This window comes from Meleagris gallopavo, chromosome 26, assembly GCF_905368555.1.
Source record: "Meleagris gallopavo chromosome 26, MGAL_WU_HG_1.1, whole genome shotgun sequence".
Lineage (NCBI taxonomy): Eukaryota > Metazoa > Chordata > Aves > Galliformes > Phasianidae > Meleagris > Meleagris gallopavo.
Genome location: NC_139429.1, coordinates 2,100,057 through 2,124,637, shown reverse-complemented (window position 1 = coordinate 2,124,637; position 24,581 = coordinate 2,100,057). Strand labels below are relative to the sequence as shown.

General features: G+C 50.8%; 1 protein-coding gene across 9 annotated transcripts in view; it reads right to left on the bottom strand.

Moving 5' to 3' along the window:
- Window positions 1-24,581, bottom strand: part of LOC100547960 (protein CEPU-1) — a 294,126-nt gene that overhangs the window by 29,250 nt on the left and 240,295 nt on the right. For all 9 annotated transcript variants that reach the window (XM_085209231.1, XM_085209226.1, XM_085209233.1 and 6 more), the window contains one exon: window positions 10,952-11,184. In XM_085209231.1, coding sequence (XP_085065357.1) covers window positions 10,952-11,184 — 233 coding nt within the window. The remainder of the gene's footprint in view (window positions 1-10,951; window positions 11,185-24,581) is intronic.

The following is a 24,581-nucleotide window of genomic DNA, read 5'->3' as shown; positions in this document are numbered from 1 at the left end:
ACTGCGCTGCAGGTGCTCAGTACCTGTGCACATCATCATGTTCATTTCTTGGGCTCTGCCAACGGTGCTGGCATTAACCCTATTGTCACAACACCCCCACGTGTCATGGGAGTACTATTGGGAAACGAGACCCAAAGAACAAATGGCCCAAAGGTGCCCGTTAGGATTGACGCTCAACCAGCACCTGCTATCCTGCCAGGCTGTGCTGAGCACAGCAAGATATCCACACAGAGCTGCGATTAAAATTGCATCAAGAAATTTCTACCCACATATGCAAAGTTGGACAGAGTTAAAAGCAAAGGCACCGGCAGGCAGGGGTAGCAGCGTGCTCCGCGTGCGCGGGGGCTGTTCTTGTTTTCCATGAGGAATGTGCCTTCATTTCCCATTTCTCCTCAATGAAACCCTCGAGCCTTCATCTTGGCCACCCTCGCGCCTCTGAGAAAGCCCTAAAAGCCACAGGGAGTTATCTTCCCCCAGAGCATCCTTTAATTTTCCTATTTGTCTTGCTAATGCCCAGCCTCACCGATGGCGCTGCGTATTCCCCCTGCGCTCGTACTTTCCAAGGAAGGAAGGAATATTTTTACCCCTTCCCTCCTACTCTTCCTTCCTTTCCATTTAATCGTTTTGGAGGCTCTTTCTCCAGAGTTTCCTTTCTTTCCTCTTCCTCTTTTCATTTCTAAAACCTGCGGTTCTCAGATTCAGAATCATCACTGTTTTTAACTTGGCTCAAGCCTCTTTAATTAAGTTACTTTCCATTATTTTTTATCTAGTCCATTTGTCTACATCCCCCTCGCCCTCCCCTATTCTTCCCTTCCTCCCCAAGGCAGGCTGGGTACGAAATCTTACATTTCCATTTGGCTAACAATCACTTTGAATTTTTAAATGCTATTAAATTGGATCACACCGGTCACTGGACGGGAGTTGTCGAGCTGTGATATTTACTTGTGCCAGTCAAAGGGAAATGAAATTGCAGCAGAGCAGGGGGAGGTGAGGGGGGAGCACAGATTTATTCTGCCCGCTGTACTCACAAACAGCCACAATCCCTTTGGATTTTAGAGCGAGTTCAAAGGAAACTCTTACGCTCAACCATGAATGTATTGTAATGTCTTTAATAAATCAATTACTTGTTGGCAGGGAAGTGTCACTGCATCTCCAATCCTTGTAATCACCTCCGCCTTGCTGTGTTTTAAGGGCTGAGAAAGCACTGAGGTGGAAGGGGAGCCTGGAGGAGGAGTGGGGTAAGGCAAAAAGAAGGGGAAAAAAAAGAGAAAAAAAAACTTCTGCATCGTCTGGCCAAAAAAAAACCAAAAAAAAAACAACAAACAAACAAAAAAAGAGAGAGAGAGAATGAAAGCTTCAGAAAGACACATCTCACGTAGCTCCCTTCTGCTGCACGTTACTTAGGGGCAGGATTTGTGCTCCTGCCTCCAGGAGGGTGCCGGTATTCCAATTTCACTAAAAGAGCCCTTTTTAGGCTGGAAAATTTGCTAAAAAGCAGGCAAGCAGGATTTGATTACAAAGCAATCCTGGCCAAATCCAGCCCCTCCTCCTCTCTCTCTGCTGACAATATCCTCCCCTCCACAACAACAATAATCTGAGCACAAACAGACACGAAGCTTTTCAGAAAGTAATGAACTCCGGCTGGAGCCAAGGCAGGAAGGGTTTAATGTTTAGCTCAGAAAGCTTGGCGAGGCCATCAATTATATAGCCCTGCTGCTGAAGGAGCAAAAAATATTATTTCAGACAGACATGGCCGAGAAGAAAAGATAGAGAAGGAAAACACTGCAAGAAAGAATTAATTCCGTGAGAGAAGTGCTTGCAAAAGAGGAGTGGGATGAAAACTGGAGCTCTCAGGATGAAGCAAGTAAGGGATTGCAGAGGGCATGGCATGGACAGACATCTCTACTGACCCCAGGAAGAGTAAGGGGAGCCCATGGACATCCACATGGGGCTGCCACCATCACCGCCTTGCCCCATGTTTTGATCCAGCTCCATCATTAGGGCCAGGAAACTCACACCAGCAATATTTCAGGACCTGTATTTCATAGATTCATAGAAACACCAAGGTTGGAAGGGACCTCCAAGATCATCAAGTCTAACTGTCCACTCATTTCCACACGCATTTCCCACAGGTCACACTTCCCCATCTTTTTTCAAGGCTCCTTGCCTTCTCGTTCCCCACTTGCCATTTTTCCTCCCATCTCCTTCTGTAAATCTTTCTTCCTCACAGCACCACCAGAACAAAAAAGCAAAAACAAAACAAAACAAAAGCCAGCAGGACGAGAGCACAAAGCTCCCAGCACGTGTCCCTCCAGTCCCCAGTCTCATTTTCCAAGTTTCAACCTCTCCAAAGCAAAAAAGCCCCATTTCCCCCCCTTCACTCTCCCATAGGCTCAGTGACCCCTCCAGCCCGTCCTTAAGCTCGCAGATATTTGTCGAGCTTTTCCAGCAGCTGTTCCCTTGGCCTCTCCTTTATCTCCAGCATTGTGTTCACATCTGCTTCCCACTCTGCCTCCTTTTCCCTGCCGCTGGGAGCCGGGTTTTAAATCACTGCTCAGCGCTCCGGCTGCCAGATGCAGATTTCATACTGCCCAGCATGCTCCGTTTGGATAGGTATCCAAAGGCCGTGTGCAAGCTCCTCTGCCTCTTTTTTTCTTTTCCCCTCCTCCCTTTTGGCCGCAGAGCCAGCTTGGCTCAGGATCCATGTTCCGACACCTGGTTGTTGGCAGCTCGCAGCCCTGGCACCGAAGCGCTGCGTGCGGCTCCGCGATAGGGATGGGGAGGGCAGTGCGACCCAGCCGGGCTATCAGGGATGTGCTGGTGGCCATCCCTGCATGGGCTGGCAGCTGTCCCACCACTGTGTCCCCACAGCTTCGCTTGGAGGTTTGGCTGAGCCCAGTTCTGGGATTTGTGAGTTAGCAAAGCGCAGCTCTGGACAGCATCACGCAGGAGATGTGTTCAGGACAAGACATCGCCATCTGCAGCCACACCGCCTGCCTCTGAGTGTGGCAATTTTGGCAAAGCAATAAGCAAAAGCCCTGGGGAGCAAACAGACGGGGGCACAAAGGAGGATGCCACGCTGCTGCCCGTGACAAAACTCCTCTTTTGGATTGCAGTCTGTCTGTGCTACCCAAACAAGCGAGGGCGGCACTCTGTAACACACATCCTGACTTCCCTAAAACTCATCTGCCATTTTTTCATTGCAAGATCGCACCCTTGGCCCCCTGCACCCTTCACCATGGACCCCCACAGGTGCTGCCCTATCTATGGCAATGGTGAAGGCAACACCAAGCTGACCAAACCTGCTGCAACAGGGCGCTGTTGCTGGACAGGCTCCGGGGGGACTGGCCATAAAATCAGCTCTAAAGGCCAAAAAGAAGAGCCAGATTAAAGTATCAACTCAGAATTTATGCTCGGGACTTAAGGTTTAATAATGCAACAGAAAATCAATATTTAATAAAGCAAATGATGGAGAAAAACAGTGAATGGGAGATGAGCTGCTGCTCCTGTTTTCAAACATGTGAGTCCCGGAGGAGCCGGGTTGGCAGGATGGATGTGACACCAGATTGCCACGCGAGCTGGCACGCAGGGCGTGAGGTCCCACCGCTTCCAACTGCGGTGTCAAGGGGCTCGCAGGTCTTTTATTAAAGGACAAACAAGGAATTAGAGCGGTGGTCAGAGTCCAAATACCCATGGACAGCAACCAAATGCTGATGCACGAGGGGAGCCAAGCAGCTGCCTTGCTGAGCGGGTCCAGATTTGCACTTGAGATGGAGAAATGTGGGCAGACGGGCAGCACCGTGCCCAGGCTCCAAACGTACTGAGGGGGGTTGGCCAGGATCTGCTGACCAAGAGGGCGAGAGCAGAAGGTCTTGGAGCACTGAAACCTGCCTTCCACGCCAGGATGCTCTCCTGACGTGCAGGAGAGGTAATGAGGGTGGTAACTGTGGGGCAGTAGCAAGCACACTGGGCATCAAACTGCCTGCTAGGCATGGTGACAAAGCGAGCGCACAGCAAGCATGGATAGATGCGACAGGGATGCAGGGACAGAGCAGCAGCTCTGACTCCCTCCCCTGGAGCTGGGAGCAAATTGCACTCGGTGTGCATGGCATCGGGATGCTGTCCTTCTGCTGCATGCTGCAGATTAAAGATGCATCCGACTCTTATAAGTGCATCCAAACCCTACAGATTCATCCACGCCCCCAAAATGCATCCATGCCCTACAAATGCATCCACAACCTACAAATGCATTCAAACCCTACAAGTGCACTCAAGCCCTACAAATGTACTCAAGTCCAACAACTGCACCCAAATCGTACAGATTTTGGGTTCTCCTTCAAGAAACTGGATGCTTCTTGCTTGAGTCATACTGAATCCCACTGCTGCCATGCTTGGTGCTGCACAAAACACTGATGCCCAGTGCCGAGCTGCAAAGCACCCCCTGAAATGACCACCACTACAATACCAAATACCCTGCAGTAGTTCTCCCTCCCTCCCAGTCCCTCTGTCCCAACTCCAACTCTATGCCCACCCATCTCCACCCCAGAAACAGGGTGAGCTTTCCTCATGCTGAAAACTCAGAAAGTGTTTTCTGTTGGTCCTTTTCCCATGCCCACTCAGGCAATGGTGGGTCCTACCTGGAGTGCACAGGGGTCACCCACAGGTGCAGGAGGAGGGGAGCTGCAGCCCGCTGGATGCAACCAGCGTGGCTCAGGATGCACAAGGCTGCACCCATTGCATTCCATCCCCTTGGGTAAACCCAGTGTCACAAAGTTTGGGGACTCAGGGTAAGCCCTCCCAGAATGGCTCACTTAGTTACAGGTGCTCAGCTCTCCCCAGTGCCCTTGGATGGAGCCCCTCCATCACCGCAGCGTGCCGGGTTGCCTGCCTGGCCCTGCAGCACGGCCATAATTTGTAGCTTGTGCTGGGATCCTTCACGATGAAAGATGACATATAAATATAAAACGTTATCGCTCCATAACAGCCACATGCTATAAAACGCCGGGCAGAAGGATCTGGAACTAGATGGAGGCAGTGCTTTAAATCCTTCCCCGCAGAGTTACTACCGCTAAAACAACAGCCCTGCTCCAAAGAGCTCCAGTACAGACGGAGGAGAAGAAAGGCTGCAATAACAACACCCGATCGCAGAGTTGGGCCAACAGAGCGACTTCACAGTACGGTGACCTTCCCGTGCCAACGGCCCCGGGAGCTGCAACACGGCCACACCGGCCCCATCTCCTCCATCCATCCCTGCTGTGCTGTGCGGATGCCTCTGTGTTACTATAGGAACGATACACACTGGTCCCCGTGTTCCCCTACACTGCGTTGACTCCACCGCTGCGATCGCGATAACAGCGCTGTCACTGCAGTAACATTACATTGTTGAGGTCTCACTGTTCTCCCCTTAATTTTATTGTCGTAAGATTAAATTGCAATAATGTTATTGAGCTGCCATTAGCGTTGCCATGGTAACAATAACATTAAGGCAGCGCTATCACGTTACAGTGGTCCTACCGCTCCGCCGCAAATATTTTAACGTAGTAAAACAAAAGAGATGACTGCAGTAACATTAAATGGCAGCCACCTCATTAACCCACCGCTGCCTTTGCCAGGCTTCTGAACAGTACTTTGGGACCCGTGCGTGGCGGTGGGGAGATGCTCATCTCTTTTGGGATGGTGGAGGATGCCTCGTGCAAGACCTGCAAGACCTGCAGAAACCCAACGTCCTCCTCCAGCTCTGCCTGGAGAGCTGAGAGATTTTGCAGAGCACTTGCAGAGCTGCTGCTGAATGGCTCCAGGTGATGCAGGTGACCTCCCCCTGAAAGCCTTTGCAGAGCATGGGTGAATGGAGCCGCTGGGAGCTTGCGTGCACAGAAAGGCTCAAAGAAGAGCAGGCTCTTGCTCTGCAGAGAGGAATGACCCGAGGGTGACCTGTGTGTCTCTGTGGGAGTAGCAAAGAGTTGCACTGAGCTCGCCTTGACACAACCAAAGCACGCACAGCTGATGCTGGGAGGCATGGAAATAAAGGGAACTACAGGGTGCTGAGAGGTGGGAATGGCCCCAACGAGATCACTGCATGCTCCCACATACCTGGGATGTTACAGCACTGTGGTGCAGGGCCTGCATTTGCACTGCTTAGAGGAACCTGCTGGATTCCAGTGTTAGCAGTTCACCAGGGGAGAAAAGCAGAGAAACTACCCACAGCTGTGATGTACACGAGGCATAAAAGGATGCAGGAAATGAAAACGGTCCACGTCCTATGAATCACTACCCCTCCCTTCCCTTCACTTCAGTCTCCTGCCAATTCTCTCTCTATGGGAGCAATGACATTCTTTACTGGTTTGCTTCTGGCCATACCCGAAATACCATTCACCTCTCCATCCCTCCCACTATTCCCTGTGCCAGTGTCCCCAGGAAGGAGGATGCACTGCAGGACATGCACCCAGTGGAGACCAGCACACTCGGTCCCTCTAGCACCAGGAGAGCCTGAAAGTGCATTGAGAGCAGGGACAAGTGCTTGGTGCAAGTTCCAGGGTCTGTTTTTCCCCCTCCTGCCCCATGCCATAATTGCTAATTAATAATAATGCTCAGTTCTCAGATAGCGCATTCCATCTTCAAAGACCTCTGTCGACATTACCAAATTAATCCTCATCAACCCCCCTGTGAAGTAGGTGACAATTATTATCTCTGCCTTGCAGATGCTAAAGTGATTTGCAAAGGGGTCAAGTGACTCTTGGGGGCCGGGACAGCCTGCCCAGCTTGCCCAGCCCCAAACTGGGTACCCAGCCATTTGGGTTCAACCTGAGGGTTAAATCCCCCAAAATCCCACCTCCTGCCCCAAGAGAAGCAACCAGACCCAGTGCCCAGCCCTCGGCATGGGGAAGCATCCCTATCCACCCTGTTTTCCCTGCAAGCTGCCTTTGCACAACAGCAACTACAGCTGCAGGGTCTGATCCTCCTGCATTACTATGTGAGCCCTTCCTCACTCACATGCCAGGCAGCCAGCAGCAGTGCCCTCAAAAAGTTATTCCCAACCTCCCTTGAGCCAAAGGGGCTTACTGCATCAAAGGAAAATTAATTGGGCAGAGTTCAGGGCTTGAAACAAAGCCGGGGTGGAGCTATGAGCCCCATCAGATGCTTTATCACTTCAGAACACACCTTGGCAGTGATGCTATGGGGTGGCAGTGATGCTTGGGTCGAGGTGCCAACCAGTGCCAGCTCCCACCCCAGAGCAGCCCAGTGTCACTTATGCCCACTGCCCCCAACTCCAGCAAGCAGGTAATTAGTTCCCATATGAAAGCAGGGATTTGCAGATTAAGCCCAACACAGGAAGGAGTGGGAAAACTCATTTACACCAAACAAAAGGGGAGGGGTGATTACTTGCAAGGGCGACAAAAGAAAGAGCCAGATAGGGCCAAAGAAAGCGATAAAGCAACAGAAAGTGCTAATATCCCCCTGCATTCCCTTTTTATTTTTTTTTTTCCCTGCTTTCTTTCTAAGCACTAAAATTCCACCATTTTCTATCATGCAAATTCGTGTGTCTAAGTGAGATTAAGCTCCGGCAGCACCGTGCCTCCTTCACCAAGTCCATTTCCAGCACTGAGATAAGGCCAACTTTCCATAATGCATCTTACAAGGCAGTGGGAGTGTTGTGCAGGCGCGCGTCGGAGACGGCTTATTATCAATACAAATAAGAGCTTTCCAGACACCATCCTCCTCCTTCCTCTCCTCTCGCTTTTCAGCCCAGCGACCTGGAGAACAGAGGCTTAAATAGCTGGAGTGCCCCTGGGGAGAGGGAGAAGGAGCTGTGTGTTAAATAAACCCACGTGGGGAAGGAGGAGAGAAGAGCATTACTCTTCAAAGGTCAATGGGGCCAAACTGAAGCCTTCTTCTCTGCCCTGGGTTTGCACATCTCTCTACGCACAGAGCTCACTCGTAGAATCACCACAGAATCATTCAGGTTGGAAAAGACCACCAGGATCACCACGTCCAACCCCAGCCCGCCCCATCGTGCCCATTGGCCACATCCCTCAGTGCCACATCTCTGCTGCTCTTTAACACCCCTGGGGATGCTGACCCCCCCACTCCCTGTGCAGCTGTGCCAATAGCACCTGCACGCTTTGCTGGGTGTTCCTCCCCATTTTCACCCCACGTGTGCCCTCAGAGTCTGAGCACGCTGCTGAAAACACGGACAGCCACCTTTCCTTGCTCTGTGCTCCTGCAGCAGCAGCCCCTCCTGAGAAGAAATCCATGATGAAGCAATGCGATGTGCAGGGGCCACCTCCCAGACACTGCAGACAACACAGGCACTGCCCCAAAGGTTCATTTTCGGCTCCACACCAAACAGGCAGGAGGTGGCTGGGAGCTCCTTTCTTGCACTTTGCACCTTTTGCAGCGATGTTGCTGCCTCACATCAATTTCACATCACCAACACCCAGCCTGACCTCACTTAAAACAGTCCCCAAAATAGCAGGTCCAAACTTTGATGCATTCAGAGCCACGGGGCTGTTGTCTCCTTCCTGGGCTCATTTGTCCCATATTAGTGCTGAGGCTCGCCGGCAGTGGGAGGGGGAGATGCACTGATCTGCTATTCCTGGATCAGCAGCCATCACCTTTTGCCTTTCAGGGGCAGGATTTCAAGAGTGACGAGTTTCTGAAAGCCTGACCAACAAGGAAAGATGGGAGAAAGAGGGCTCCAGTCGGATCAGAAAGCAGGTGGCTAAGGGGCAACAAGATAACAACCTTCCCAAAAGCAAAAGGTTGTAACAAAGAGGACATTGATCAATTGTTCTCCACGGCCGCTGGGAATAGGATGAGAAAAACTCCACTTCATTTGCAACAAAGAAGGTTTAAGTTAGATATTAGCCATAGCCATACATTTGCTAATTATAAATGTAGCAGAGCAGTAGAATAGATTGTCTGGGGAGATGGCAGAACCTGCTTCGTTAGAGATTTTCAAGAATAGCTCTCACAAATGTTTGCCAGCGCTGTCCCTGCCTCGTTGCAGGGGGACAGGCTAAATTAGCTCTGGAGGTGCCTTCTGCCCACCTATTTTGGGATCTCAGCCATCAATAGAGTCAACCTAGAAATAAATGCACGGCGTTTCCCTCGCTGCAGCACGGCCATCCTCGGGTTCCCAATGGCTTTCAGTTTCCTCTCCCTCTGCTGCCACAAAGGACCATTTCCAATCTTCATATCCTACAGAAAGCTCCTTCTCCCGCCCCATCCCTCTTCTGCTTTTTATTCTTTCCCCCACAGACCCACTCCATCCAGAAGCTCCATGAGGGATGCCCGAGCTCCAAGCTCTCTCCATACGGACATTCCCCATACCTGGGGATCCACCGGGAGGGATGCACTCATCTTTAATTGGGGTAACTCCAGCGTTCCTCCCTTTGAGGAGGCTCACCTCCGTGCCCTGCACTGCTGCAGAACACACTACTGCCACATTCCACCCAAGAAATGGCTGAGCAAGCCAAGCAGTAACTCTTGAAATGAGGGGCCATGCTTCCAAGAGCCAGCATTTCCACCAGCAGCAAGAGGGATGTGCAGCATGTTATAGGGCTGAGACCATCACTGAGTCCTCCAGTACTCAACCAGTGCTGGGAATTAAGATGTGACCTTTCCCTCCTGTATCCAAATATCTCTTCCTAATGCTGCAGCAAGACAGGAGGGACGAGCCTGGGTGTCTGGTGATACGGGAAACCGGTCAGCAAACTGGAATAAGGGAGCCAATATAAATTGCATCACCCCGGTGCCTGATAGCAACTTGGGAACTTGCGGGTGATCGACTTTGGCTTAAGAAATGCAGGCAGGTAATAACAGATTGCAAGATAAACAGCAAAGACCCAGGATGGCAACACATCCGCTTTCTCTCCGTGGTTAATGGAGATGGAGAAAGTCCGGCTGTGTTTAGTTTGCTTGATTGCTCGAAGAGGAAAGACAAAACGGAAGGGGAAGGAGGGGGGGGAAGGTTGGGTTTGGGTTTTTCCCCCCCATTCTATTCATTAGGCTGTCAATTATGCTCAGGCCTGGCATATTGACGGCGGATTAGCTCAACCCAGCTCTGTGTACAAGACCAATGCCTTTTTAACCCAGCTTGTTTCCAGATCAATACACCCATCAGCATTCGAAAATTAGCCCGAGATGAGATTCCAATACTCGAGTTGGTGTGTCATGCTAAGAGGGCTTCTGGCCAAATCACAGAAGAAGCAGAAGGAAAAAAAGGGTTGCTAGCAAGGGATCAGAAATTCTCCATCGATCCCCCAGAGGCTGTCTCCATGCCAGCAGTCCCTTACTCAGTGTGTGTCCCTGCACCTGCAGGGCTGTACCCATCCTTTCCCTGCTGTGGGCCCATGGGCTCACACACACCTCTGGGGTTGGCAGCCTCAAGGAGATGTGTTGGGTCACCACATGCTCCACTACCCCACGCCATCCCTCCTCCTCCTCGCAGGAGTTTTAACACACAAACACATATTGTTGCTAGGCATACACACACCCCCGCACAGTACACAAATCTGCTTGCTCTTTCTTTTCCCCCAACACAAATTTTACTTTAAGCATTGCCTCCAGCATTGGGGAAAAAAATATATATATATATGCATCAAAATACAACAAAAAAACAGCAATGTGATTTTAGCAGTGATTATTTTGGGAGGCAGAGATGCCTGCACCAGAGTCCCATGACTGCTACAAGTAAGTTGGGTTACATCATAGAATCATTAAGGTTAGAAAAGACCACTAAAGTCGTCAAGTCCAACTGTCAGCCCATTGCCACCATGCCCACAGTCAAGGGCTGCCCAACCTCATGTGGACTCTCAAGCCTGGATCACCTTCTGTGTTGTACCAAGCTGTTTTCACAGCAGGAGCAATAGGAGGAGAAGACCCCATGGCAAAAGAGAGGAGAAAGTCAAAGCGCTGAGCCCACCCCCTCCTCAAAGCCCCTTCCCCTTACCTTGCACGATGAGGTGCACGCGCGATGTCTTGGGGTGATTGTCTGTCTGCACAGAGCAGGTGTAGGGCCCCTCATCGTACACATCCACGTCGTGGATCTGGATGCTGTACTGGGTTTTGGTGTTGGCCAGGAGCACCACCCTCGGGTCCAAGCACCACTTGTCATTGCCGGCATAGAGGATGCTGCTGCGGTTCAGCCAGGCCACGCGGGTGACGCGGTTGTCCACGGAGCACCTGTGGGCAGAGCAGACCTGTTAGCACGCTGTCCTCACTCTTTCCCAGCCCTGCTCCTCAGCCTTTTTGGAAGTTTTGGGCACTCTGCTGTGCTCAGGGCACTGATACCCATCTAAACTGGCTCAAGAGCTTTCCCCGACGGCTTCACAGTTATTGCAGATCGCAGCCATCCGGTGCCATTCACTGTACAACCTACAGCCCCCACATTTCCATTTGCTCCTTGCCTCAAACCTCCTTGCTCACCCCAAACCACACCTTTTGGGAGGACACAGGAAGCTCCCTGTTGCCCAAACCATGAAAGCAAGCTGGAGATAACAGAACAGTCAGGCTTTGCTGGATGCCAGCAATGGCAGATAATGTCCTTCCATAAAACCACTCAGCCTAAGCTCCACTGTTTATATTCTCCCCATTCTACTCCATTATTTGTGCACCGGCTGGGATGCAAATTAACTTTGGAGGCAGCAGAGGTTCCCAGCAGCCTGCGGGAGCTGTGCAGGGCAGCAAAGGAAGGCAGCACCCCGTGGAAACAGCCCAACTCTTATCACGGGAAGCTGGGTAAAGGGGAACAAGCTGCAAGATGTGCCCCCTCCTGCGTGCAATGAATCCTGTTCCAGCTGGAGTTGGCCTTGGTGGGGCACGATCCACCCCCACGAGCCTCCTCCTCCTCACGGTGCTGCTGCTCTCCTCCTCCTCGAGGGTTTGTGTATCTCACGTGGACTTGCACAGAGTGTTTACAAGAAGAGCCACACCACCTCCAGTTCGTCTCCATGTCCCGACTCTCCCCAGGAGGTGGGCGATGCCATTATTCCCATTCTATAGGCGTGGGAGGGAGATGCAGAGAAGCGCGCGGTCGTGAGAGCTCGCTGCGCTCAGCTCTGCCAGCAGACACCCGGGGGACAAACCGCCTCCTCTCCTCCACCCTCCTCTCCTCCATCCCTCCAGATGCAGAAGGAGCTGGAAAACCACCCCGACCCAAACACACAACGTCTGGAGGAAGGAGATGTGAGCGCCCATGGAGGGAAACTGCCCAAGGTGATGGGGGACATCTGGACCCTGAGGACCCTGAGGACTTTTGCTACCCAAGCAGTCAGACCGTCCTCCCTCTCTGCTGTGAAAAACATCTGATAAATTAAACTATTTCACTGCTGTTCCATAATGATATGACGATAATAATAAATTAAATGCAAGCAGATTTTTATTATCTTCATAAAAAAAAGTGATAGATTCAGCCTGGGCTGAACACCAAGAACTCTGCTCTTGCTTGCTCTCAGCTGCTTTATAACTTGAGTGAAACCTCAGAATTGAGTTTCTCAAGTTGAATAATATGTGGGATTTCACCCCAAAGGACGGCTTTATTATATTGGTCTCTGGATCTCAGTGCTGGCAGCTTAGACCATTAGGGTCTGAATAAAACACAGGTACGGATTTGGTCTCTGGCTCTGGCCTGCCCATCCCAGTGCAATGCAAGGGGCTCCTGCAGTGCTTCTACATGAGAAAAGGGGTGTCCAGCCCCCTGCTAAAGCTGCATTTCTGGGTGATGGGAACCCCTGTGCAGACTGAATCCCTCAGACTGACCTCTCCTGCAGAGATCATCGCTGAGGACTCATAAGCAGGCTGAACTAACCATATATATATTCCCTCTCTTCTCCTCCACGCCATTTTTTTTTTTTTTTTTTTTGTGAAATGCATCAGTTTGGAGATCCCTGGATAATAATGGAGCCAGACAGTGTGTAATCCAAGCATTCCCTCTATCATATGGGCATTTAAGTGCTTTTGAGAAGCAACGGGGCTCAGGTAACGCATGAGGCAACAGTGAAATAAGTGCTTTCGCCCTTCACAGCACCCGGTCGCAATCTCTTCTTATCACCCAGACACGCTCCTCTGTCCCTGGGATCGGCAAGCTTCAACTTGTTATTTTATTTTCTTTCCTTCCTCTCCAAGCTCCCAAGCCAAATCTGTGCCATACGCAGCAGCACAGCCCTGGGGACAAAGTGCTGTAACCTGCAGTTACCAGGCTCTATTTCCGAGCTGGCTGCCATGGGGAAGGCTCCCTGCCCCTCCCCGGTGCAGGTAAGGCCAGGACAAGCAAATGACTTCAATATGACAGGAACCAGGGCTGCAGGGCAGGATACAGCCTCCCCATTGCTCTCCTTCCAGCCCACTCCTCCATGCACAAGCACTGGGGTCCCACGGCTCGCCCCCTCCTCCCACCCCTCCATCTGCTCCCTTCCATCCCGGGGCAGCCGAGCGTTAAGCCTTTGGCAGGGGTTGGGATCAGAGCTCCAGGCACAGGTGGGCAGCAGAGGCACCGCCGCGCTCCCCCCGCCCCACGCCTGGCATGGAGCGATGCCCAGAGATGCTGCAGACCGATGGATGCTCCACCTGCCCTGCGATGGGGAGAGAAGGCAGAGACACTGGAGCGGGATTATCTGTAATGTTCCTTCCAACCTGAGCCATCCTACGATTCTAAGTCCCCAGGCAGGCCAGAACACAGAGGTGGCCTCCAAAAAAGATGGCAAAATAATTAAGCACTGATGAGCTCATTTTCTGTCTCAAGTTCCTTAATCCCAACTACGTTGCTGCTCAGAAAGCAAGGCCTTCTCCTCCAAAAAGATGCAGAGCAATGAACCTTCTCCCTCTTTGCTTCCCCTACGGGAAATGGAAACGTCACTGACACAATTCGGCATCTCCCAAAGCATCTGGGCTTGGCCAACCACCCCACGATCCATCAGAACCCCAACCAACCTCCATCCCAGCATCCCACCACCACGTAGCAAGGCAACAACCGCCACGGCACGCAGGCTGTGAGCCCTGCCCTCATGCCATGCTTCATACAGCCCCCAGCACCTCCCCGCGCTTTCGGCACAGATTGCACAGGCAATGATGCCTGCCCAAATTCCTCTTTGCTTTCTCGAGTTTGCACACAGGGATGTCGGAGAGGAGGTGGCCTGGCAGCGGGAGGAAGGAGGTTTTTAATTACTGAAGTGTAGTAATTGGCACACAACACTTTTTGTTGCCTCCTGTGCAGCTCGCTGGTGTTTCAGAGGGCTGGGCTGGAGAGCACAGATTGTCTCAACCCAGCAGGACACATAAGAAATGAATAATGCTAATTAGAACTGAAAAGAGCTCGGTAAAATTAGCAACCTGATTGCTGTTTTCATGGCAATGATCAGGACACCAGCTCCATCCCGGGGTGCAGAGACAGGGATGGGGTCTCAGCAGAAACCCCCTGCCCACATCCTCACCACCTGATGGAGCCTCACACGTGTTGCACCGTGGCACCATCACTCAGCAGCCCCCATGGCCTTCGTTTTTTTTTGTTTTCCAGTCTGATTTTGTCATTCCCAGCCTAATCCAGCAATTTCCAGTCCGATTCTGCAGTTTTCAGGCAGCTCTGGATTCCGAAGCCATACCTGGACCAACCCCAGCACCTCCCATTCCAGCATCACCACTGTGCTACACATGATCAACGAAACCAGCTCTCCGCCCGAGGCAGAGCTTCACATCTTAGATTTATTTCTGTGATTATCGCATTTTATTGTTATTTATTATGATTAATTAAAGGCTGGGCTGTGAACAGCTCAATCCCATTCCAGCACGGTCCCACTGCTCTCATAGACTTCCCCGTGCTGTTTCTGCTATGGGGGCAGCCAAAATTTGGCCGTCACCTCCTGAGCAAAGGGACCCGACCCAGCAATGAACTAAGCAATAATGGGGGGGTCCCCACCTCCAGCCCCCCAGCAACCACAGCATCCCCAAAGCCTCTTGCAGAGGTCCTCAAAAGGAGCGCTCAGAAGTGGAAAATAAAACCCTTTGTGTTTCCCCTCCCAAGTTTCACCTCGGTTGGTGCTGATGGAGCCCTGAGGTTCTGCCCTTCCTCTGCTCGCACCAACCTGCAGCACATCCCTGCCCTTCAGTTCTGCCCTCTGCAAGGTTTGAACAAAGCTGGTACCTCCTTCCCAGGGAGGGAGAGTTAATGCATGTTTGTAAAGTACCTGATCTCCTCAATTGAAAGTTTATACATGCAAATGATTCACGCTAATTACATTAATAATAATATACCAGGCTCGGAAAGATCTGCCTTGGTTCATTGCCCGGGATTCAATGCTGCAAACAACTCCCAGTACGCTGCCTTCATGGCAAATGCCAAAGAAACAGGAGGAAAGCAGACTGGGGAGGGAGGGATGGAGCCGGACCCCCCCTGCAATGTGCTGGGGGGCACAGAGTCGGGCCTGGAGCAGCCCCAGCCCTGGGAGATGCTGGTGCAGAGCAGCAGGTCACAATGCAGCAAGCAGGGACGGCGTGTCTGCAAAAGTCTTTCTCTCTCTGCAATGCAGCAGTGCACCAGCACCTTTCCAAGTCCCCTGCTCCCCTGCTCGGCTCATCCAGCCTTTCTATTTATCCTCCTATTGTCTCTGCTAACAACGGGGCTCTGCACATCTACAGCATCTTCCATCTCAGAGGAGTGTGTGACAAAGCAGCCATGCAGGCAGCACGCAGAGGACACGTGTCCCCAACCCAGTCCCTGTCCCTGAGGCTGGGGCTCCTGGCCCATCTGCTTTGGGTGCCCTCCAAAAGTGCTGATGCTGCCAGGGGGTGACGCCAGCACCGAAATGCGTGGAGGCAGCTGTGCGGGGACATGGCTGGGTTACTAATGAGGTGCTGCCCCAACAGGGAGCTCCAGCAATGAGCTCAGGGCCTCCTGCAAGCTGTGGACCTTTTGTTCCTGCTGATTTTCTCCCTTTTTCCTTTTTTTTTTGGCAGAGTAGGTGAACTGTTGCTTGGGGCTCCTGGATGCCAGCAGGCAAACAACCACGGACAAAAGCCACCCCTTCCCCAGAGGTCTTCCAGAGGTACCTACAAAAGGGACAGCATCACCCCACACCAGGTCTGCAAGCTGAAGAGGACTCAAAAGGACTCATGGGAAATGATGCACGAAGAAAAGAACTCCCTAATGATCTCATCACCTCCCTGCCAGCATCGCACGGCAGTTAAACTCCATGAAATTACGTCTCCTCCCACTCTCCATCCCTTCGTTCCGTGCCTCCTGCTCACCCCACAGCCAGGATGCGGGATGCCCGCAGTGCATGGAACCAAAGCCTGGGCTGAGGGGGACCCCGTGCAGAGCACCCCAAGCCTTATATCCCCCACTGTTGGCCCTACAGAGCTTCAGAGCTGCCGGCAGCCTGCTGGGGAAGTTCTTCCGCGCTGCACTCCCAGCAGTTAGCGCTGATCCCCAGCGCTGAACTCGCTCAATTATGAGCTGTGCCCCGGAATAAATCCTGCTTCTGCTTTGTGCAATTGACACTAATGGCCCAGGAATAAAGTGAAGCCATCTACCCCGACGGTCTGCAAAGAAGCGCATTTAACTAAGCACACAGGCAAGGGACTGCTGGGCTTAACTGCACTGAAAATGTATTCGAAAGGAAGCGATGCACTTAACTTATTACAAGTGGAAAATTATCACTAAAGTGGCTTTTCCACACAAGCTGAGGCACAAAACAGGAACGGCGAGGGGTGAGCCGGGGCTGTGAGCAGAAGGATGCTGCTGGGGGCAAACGGGAGCGAAGAGAGTTGCAAACAAAGGCTGGAGGTGGGCACAGCACATGGAAACCTGTATGGAGAAGAGCACGAGCTCTGGTGTTGGGTTTTCAACGGAGACAAGTCCACCCAAAGGCCTAAAACAAAAGAGGGGCGGAGGGAAAGGACCCTCCCCAGCACAGACCCCCTCCCCCTCCCTCCCCTTAAGGACATCATCCTTAAAATATATTTCATTTCACAGCTGCATTATGGTACCACAAAATCCTGCGAATCCAATTTAAGAACAGATTACCTCCTCACTTACTTCATTTGAAGCAATTACATGTTAATTTTCATTGAGACCAGCCTAATGCATACCAATCTGATGCTGCAATCTCATTTGAATACTTGAGGGAACGCTAGTTGGGCTCGGGGCTCTGGAGGCTCATATTTAAAGGGCCTCTTCACATTTCCTTTCTCTTTTCCTCCCAGTTATTTACGCTTTTGTTGCACTTGTGGCACTCCCTCCTCCCCCCTCCCGGTGTTCCCAAGGGCTGCTGCCACTTGTGAAACCAATGAGAGGAGCCACCAAAGCCTTCGTTGAATCACAGACTCATTAAGGTTGGAGAAAACCTCCAAGACCCCCAAGTCCAACCCCAACCATCCAACCGTGAGCAGCCACCGCATCCTTCAGTGTCACATCCCCAATAGGGCAGCACTGTTCTCAGGCTAAGATCCCAAACAGCCATCTCATTTTTGCATAAAGCAAACAGCCTCCTAATAAAGTGCCCTAATGCATCTGTCCTGCAGCTCCTCTTCCTCCTCCTCCTCCCAGCCCAACTGCAGAAGAGCGGCTCAGCCTTTTCTCACTGATGGTTATCACCTATCCCCTCACGCTCACTGAAAGCTTCCCAGCCAGCCAGGCCCATGGTATCGATTGGTGTCTCAGATACCAGGAGCTGAGTAATTAATAATGCCACGAGAATGTGGATTCAGCTCCTGGTTGAGACGTAAAGGCCTGCTGCGTCTGCCTCGCTGTACACATTCCAGTGATAAGCATTCATGTTGGAGGCTGCACCTTAATTAGATTTCTAAGATTGCAAAGGGCCCAGAGACACTTGTGCAGACACCATACAAATGTATATTGCACTGTACTGTAATTAATCCAAGGTGATGCAGAGGCAGATGGAGCAGAGCAAGACGCCGATCCACAGCCAGCCCAGGGCCCTAACCCTAACCCTAACCCTAACCGTAACCCTAACCCAACCATAACCATAACCCTAACCATAACTCTAACCATAACCATAACCCCATCCCACAGCTTCAACATGGGAATCAAGGCACTGAAAGATCTATTTGGGACAGCAGATAATTGCATGAGTGCATTGGAAGCAAGAGAGTTTCTACCACCAGAAACCCTGCACAGCACCCTGCATGCCAACCCATGCGCACAATTAGCTCAAGAAGATGATAAAAATGCAATCAAGACGAGCAGAGATTGATTGCAGCTCTCCCTCCCCAAAACAAATCATAGATGGAGAAAATCCTACAGGGATCCTAGAGAAGAGCTTCCATGACCATCTCCTTGCTCCACAGCAGCCCTGCAGCCCACAGGATGCTCTGCAGCATGTTTGTTGGCACACGCACTTGAGTTAAAACAACAGGATTTTGGGAGCTTGGGGACACGCTTTCAAAGAGCCTCGAGAGACTCCAGTTGCCCATTTCCCACTGAACCAACTCAGTCCCTGTGTGAGCCTTTGAAAGCATGTCCTTTATAGTTTCTCATTTTGATGTCACATCTGTAAGAATATATGGTGGTTTTGTTTCTTCTTCTCAACCTCTTCTTCTTTCTAAGAGGAGATGTCACACTTTGAACTCTAATTTTTATTTATTTTATTTTTCTAGAAAAGGGCTTTCTGACTCCCCACGGAGCACAGAGAAAAAAAGGGGGAGGGTGGAAAGCCTTCAGAAAGTGCCCAGATTTAATTTTTTATCAGAGGAACAGAGAGAGGAATTTGTTGATGATCAAACAGATTCAAGTACCTTAAAAGAACGAGACCGTCGGTAAATGGAAACTAGTTAAGGAATTAGATGAAAGGCGTGGGAGATGCTGGAGAAACAGAGAAGATGCTGTAACTGAGCTGAAAGCCATCAGTACCGAACTGCTGGAGCAGTGAGAATCAGTAGATTTGTATTTTTAAAACTGAATCATAGAATTCTGTGATTCTCAGGGCACTGGGAAGGGTGCAGTGGGATCAGGAGCGCAATGGACGCAAGAGATGGAGCCCAACTCATCCTCAACCCAAACACCTCCCCAAGTCCCCTCTTGCCAAAGCCTTTAAGAAGCCAAATCCTATTGTTTCTTGAGCTATGACCTGGCTGGCTTACCCCTGAAATCTTTTAAACGGGAAAACAGAGCTGCTGCCTGTTTCCATGCAGCCGGCGGTGAGCAAAGCCCAAGGGTTGCATCAGATTAGCAGCGGGCTCCTCCAAAGGCCTCCAACTTTGATCATTTAATATGTATGCACCGTGTTGGAGTGAGCAGATCTCCAAACCCCAGGTAAATGTTTTATTAGGGCAGTCCCGGCTTCCGTGCTCAAGCTTTGCTCTTTCAGACTCAGGGGATCTTCTTGCAATGGTAGACATTGCTCATCCCAAAAAGAAGAGAGCCAGCTCGCCCCGCTCCTGCCTGAAAACACAGTGCTTCCATCCCACTGCTGTGAATCTGACCCCTCTCATTGCTGGGCTTGCACCTCCCAGAGAGCTGCACTTCAGATTAGGAAACAGTGCATGAAGAAAGAATGGGGCCAGACAGCATCTCAGCGTCCAAGGGCTCTTATCCAAAGGCGCCACGTTGGTATCAGAAATATGAGCTACCTCTCCGCCTCCATCTGTGCCTCAAAGAACTCACAAGAGCTATTCTGGGGGAGAAATTACACCACACGTGTTCTATTAAAGCTGCTCCCGATTTTTTTTTTTTTTTTTTAAGTATTCCAATAAATATTTACATCCAAAATAGACAAGAAAAACCTAGCACCGAGAAAAGAGAGGATTTTTTATAGAACTTGTTTCTGCGAGAAATTACCAAGACAACAAGAGTTCCCAGAAAGGATTTGACATTTTCCTGAATAGAAACAGCACCTGAAGTAGCATTGCTTTGGATAACACCTCATGGACAAATGCTACTGAAGCAACAGGAGAACACAAACCTTCCCTGGTACAGCAAAACTCACCCGTGGGATTGCTCCGGAGACGTCTCATTGTCTACCCTTTCCTATAGGTTTCACACTAATTTCCACAGATCTCTATTGGTCCTGTCCCTATTAAGTCTGATTGGATTTTTTTCCATAAAGGAAATTACAAAGGCTAGCAATTGTCTTGCTTCAAGGCATACACAGATCGCCAGCTTAGAGCAGAATGACAATTACCGGCGTGGGGCCGCGCGGCTCGGCGCATTACGGCACTTTCCATGTTAGCCATGCTTGGAGGCATCAGAACAGACTTTTTTCCACTGGTTGCGGATCAGAGCCTAGGTGTCACATCATGCTCCATGCTTACTTAAAGATACCCCATTAACGATCCCAACCACGCAGCCTCCTGGGCTGCTGCAGCTGCATATGGGATGGAGAGGTGGATGGTGGGTATCTGGCAAGGGACAGCCTGCTCCCTTCCTAAAGGGCTCTGTTTGGAAAGGAACAGCCTGTTCCCTTCCTAATGGTCCCTGTCCTAAATGATAAATCCACTGGAGTGGCCCCAACCCCATTCTGCTCTTCCTCCAAACTTCCCTACGCTGCCAATGAAGAGCTTGACCCTATTTAGCCAGATGGCCCTAACCTCCCCAGCACCAAAGCTCCTGCAGATTTCCAGGAAAAAGCCCAAATCCTCCTCCTCCCTCAAATCTGCTCCTTCCTTCCCACCCCAACAGACTGAGGAACAGAGGGAATGCAGACACCAGCAGGGAGAGGTGGTGATTTCACCTACTAAGAGGTTTGCTTGCTTTCCTTACACTCCTACCCCTTTCTGGTTGTTTTTTTTTTTTTTTTTTTTTTTTAAACTGGAATATAAATGCATTTATTTATAATTTGAAACTCAAACTAATTATTAGCTGGAGGCTTTCAAAGTAAAAATGTAGGTCGTGCAATATTATGTGGGATAATAGCAATTGTTTCAGCTTCAGGAAGCGCATAAGTAATGGAGACTCAATCGTTGTCCAGCCTGGCCAAGCAGCAGACACAAGGCCAGCAGACCACTTGCTTAGGGAACAAAATTGGGTACTCCTGCACTCTTGATCCCCTATTGCAGAAGGCTGAAACGCAGCCCACAGTGCACCTGAAATAACCCTGAGGGCTGAGCTTGGGCTGAGCTTCAACCTTCAGGGTTGGAACTGGATGATGTCTGAAATCCCTTCCAACCCAAAACCATCCTATGAATGCTTGGAAAAATAACTAGAAGCAGTGATGATGATGATGATGATGATGATGCTAACGGTAATGATAATAATGATAATAATAATAACACAATAAACACAAACAGACAAGAATCATCTCCAGTCTTGGGATGTAAAGAGCTGTGAATGCTCAACAGCTTCTCCCTGGTGCTGCTGCTGGTGGGCAGCACACAGTGAGGCCAAAGTTGGGGAAAGTGAAATGTGAAGTGGACACCTCGGAAAAAAATGTTTTGCAGCACAAAACGTTCGTGCCTGCACCCAGGGAAGAGCAGCAGGTTGCTCCTGCAGCCCAGCCCCAGCGCCTGAGACTGCACGCATAGCAAATGTAACCTACTTGCAGCCAACTGTGATCAAGGCAGAAACGGAAAGGTTGCCAATTAAAAACAGAGAGTGATTTCAAAGAACAAAGAAATCTGTGGACATTGTTTGATTGTGCATATTCGGCAGGAGGAAGAAAAAAAAAAGAGAGAGTGAGAGAGACTAAAAATAGGCAGGATGCTGCGAGCTGCAGATCCTCAGCCAGCAAAGGCATCGGAGTTACACGGCTTTACCCGTGCAGCCGTCATTGTTGCTGAGTTCTGATCTGTATTTAAACTTGCATAAGGTTTTATTTTCCTGTGGAAGTACAAGAATCTCTCCCCATCTCGGAGCTCATCTCTCCTAAAGCAGCTCACATGATGATCATCAAAAATAAGCCCTCCAAGCCTAAGCTCACTAACATTCATTTCTCTGCTGCTAATGCCGGACTTCTTACTGTTAATCCTTAAATATATCCCTAAATAAGAATGACAGCACCTGAAGCACCTAACAGCCCCATATCATAAACAGAGACAGCTTCTGCATTTCTAATTTAGCTTGCCACGAGAGCTGACACTAATCCCAGATCCTGAGTCCCAAATATCTCCAGCGTAAATGCCATCACCTTGCTCACCTTGACGTCGCACAGCATCCTTCAGCTCTCCTTGTCCTGCACAACTTTCCCAACTGCTTTTTCCATTGCTCTGTGCGGGAGCTGAGCCCCAGCAGCCACTGAACGCGGTGCAGTTCCTGCAGCCTCAGGATGGGTAAAGGGGCAGGAGAGGCCACTCACACAAACCCCTCCTTGGCTCATTTTTGCCAGTCTTTGCAACCTGCAGTTTGCAGATAATCGTTTTCAGGCCTCAACATCCAGATCTCAAAAGGCTTCAGCCCAGCAAAGAGCAAACTGGGTATGCACCCACCCCCACCAGAGCATCTCAGCGTATCTGCGATGCGATCCAAAGCACTGTGAGCAGGGCAAGCACCTGCACTCAGGACACAGGATGAGAACGATGGACATTTTGCAGGCACTCCAGAAAGAAAAGCGAGCGAGGCTTCAGAAAGAAGAGCTCGTCCATCATTCCCTGGCGGATGTTAGTGTTTATCTCCAAAAAGGCAATCTGAAAACAAAACAAGACTACGAGGACGTGCAGCAAGTTGCTGCCAAGTAGGCACCAAACCCAGTGACTAAACAGTCTTTAACACAAGAAGCAGAGGGTAGGGAAGGGTTTCAGCCTTGCTCTGCAGGCACAGCTTTAGCTCCAGGCCAATTTTTGGGGCCAGCAGCTGCAAGACAGCCACAAGCCAAAGGCAGTACCACCGGAGCAGTGAAAGGCAGCAGCATGTGCCAACAGTAAGTCATGGACAGGCTCTAAACTTTATTGCAAGCCCCCTGAACTCTGCCAGAGAGCCTGAGCTGGGGTTGGGAAGGTGCCAAGGCATGTCACCCTGCAAAACCTTCAGCTGGCAAGGCTGCTGGCAATGGCAGGGGAAGCATCCCCCTGAAAGCACCCACAGCACCTGCCAAAATGAGCAGGAAGCAAGCACGGGCATCGGTGCTTCGCTCCAGTCTTCTGCAGATTTGCCCTGTATGTGCTCCAGGCTCCCTGGGTGCGAGGTCTTTGCAGTCCAAATTGCTGCAGGCTGTGCCGGCACAAGCTGTGCAGATGGCTTCGTGGGAGAACTGCAGTGATCAGAAGCAGGCAACACAAGCACCTACAGCTGCTGGATAGACTGCATGTCCACGGGCACGGGGATGAACTTCTGGGGGCTGCAGTGCCCCGGACTGCCCCCTGCCCATTGCCACAAAAGGCAACTGAAGCACATCCTTTACAGTGATCACCACTGGGTTCCACGATAGCTTAACACAGTTCTCTGACAGCATGGTTTGAATGGCAAAACATGCCCCGGTGTTGCTTTCACTGAAAGCCAGGGACTCCTCACTCCCTGCTCGCAGAAGGGAGCTGTAAGGCCTGCCTAGCACAGGGGTCAAGGCAGGATTTAGCTGTGCACGGCGTTAAGCACGAGCCTTGCAACGCGCTGCGCTCGCAGATTGTGCAGACAGACGAACGCACCCGAGGCTTAAAGCACTGCAGGGCAATTGCACGGCAGAGGTCTGGTGCTGCTACAGAGCAGCGATTCAGCTTTTCAGATTTGATTCTTATCGCGGCCGAGATAAGCAGCACCTGCAGTCTGGGAGCGGGTTCAGACTTGAGGCTTTTGTTCAGAGCTGGGATTTTGCCTTGGGGCCATCTTTAGCCAACAGTGAAGTGGAACAAAACGTGGAAGAAAGCACCTGGCTGCTCCGGACAAGGTCTGATTCCCAATGCTCACACTCCGCTGCCTTCCGAAAACAGAGCTGAGCTCCTCCCGTGGATCAGATGGCACACAGTGGGCAAACACTGTGCCCGGTGCTAATTCCACTTATGGAGGATTCTTCTTTTTCTCTTAAGCCCCAGCTCTGAGCCACAGGCTGTTAGATAAAGACTTCAGCTCTCACTGAGGAGAAAGCACCCTCCCCAAAACAACCCCAAACCAAACAGAAAGGAGCCAACAAAGCACCGGTGAAGCACGTCAGGAACCATGACCACTTTGCAGACATGTGGCCTTTAAGGCCAGAATTCAGGTCTGGAGCCCAAGAACTGCAGAGCCCCTCCGAGCAGTGCTCTGGACCCTCCGTGCCTTTCATCTGTCTCAGCGGGAGCAATAAACAACTACAAATGGAATAACACTATCAAACAGTGGCCGTGAGGAGGGGGGCAGGGATACCATAATGCAGAGAAGGACTGAGATACCAACAAAGGCTTTTAAGAGCCATACATGCTAATTACGGTGTTAAAAACCCATCAGTCAGAAGGGCTGGATATTAAATGCAATTGGCTTGAGATGACAGGGCTGAGCCGGGCTTTAAAAAATTATTTATTAAAACGCTCCGGATACAAATTAATGTTCTCAGTTCAGAATGTATTGTTGTCTCTCCAGCTTTGATCTGCGGAGCAAACGAGTCGGGAGGAGCCCTGGAACAACACAAACCCCTCCAGCAGAACCCCACGTCGTGCTTTTGCACCACGTCCTGCGTCATCCTTCCCATCAGAGCCACCCGGCTGCACGCTCGGCGTTCTGCAGAGTTCCC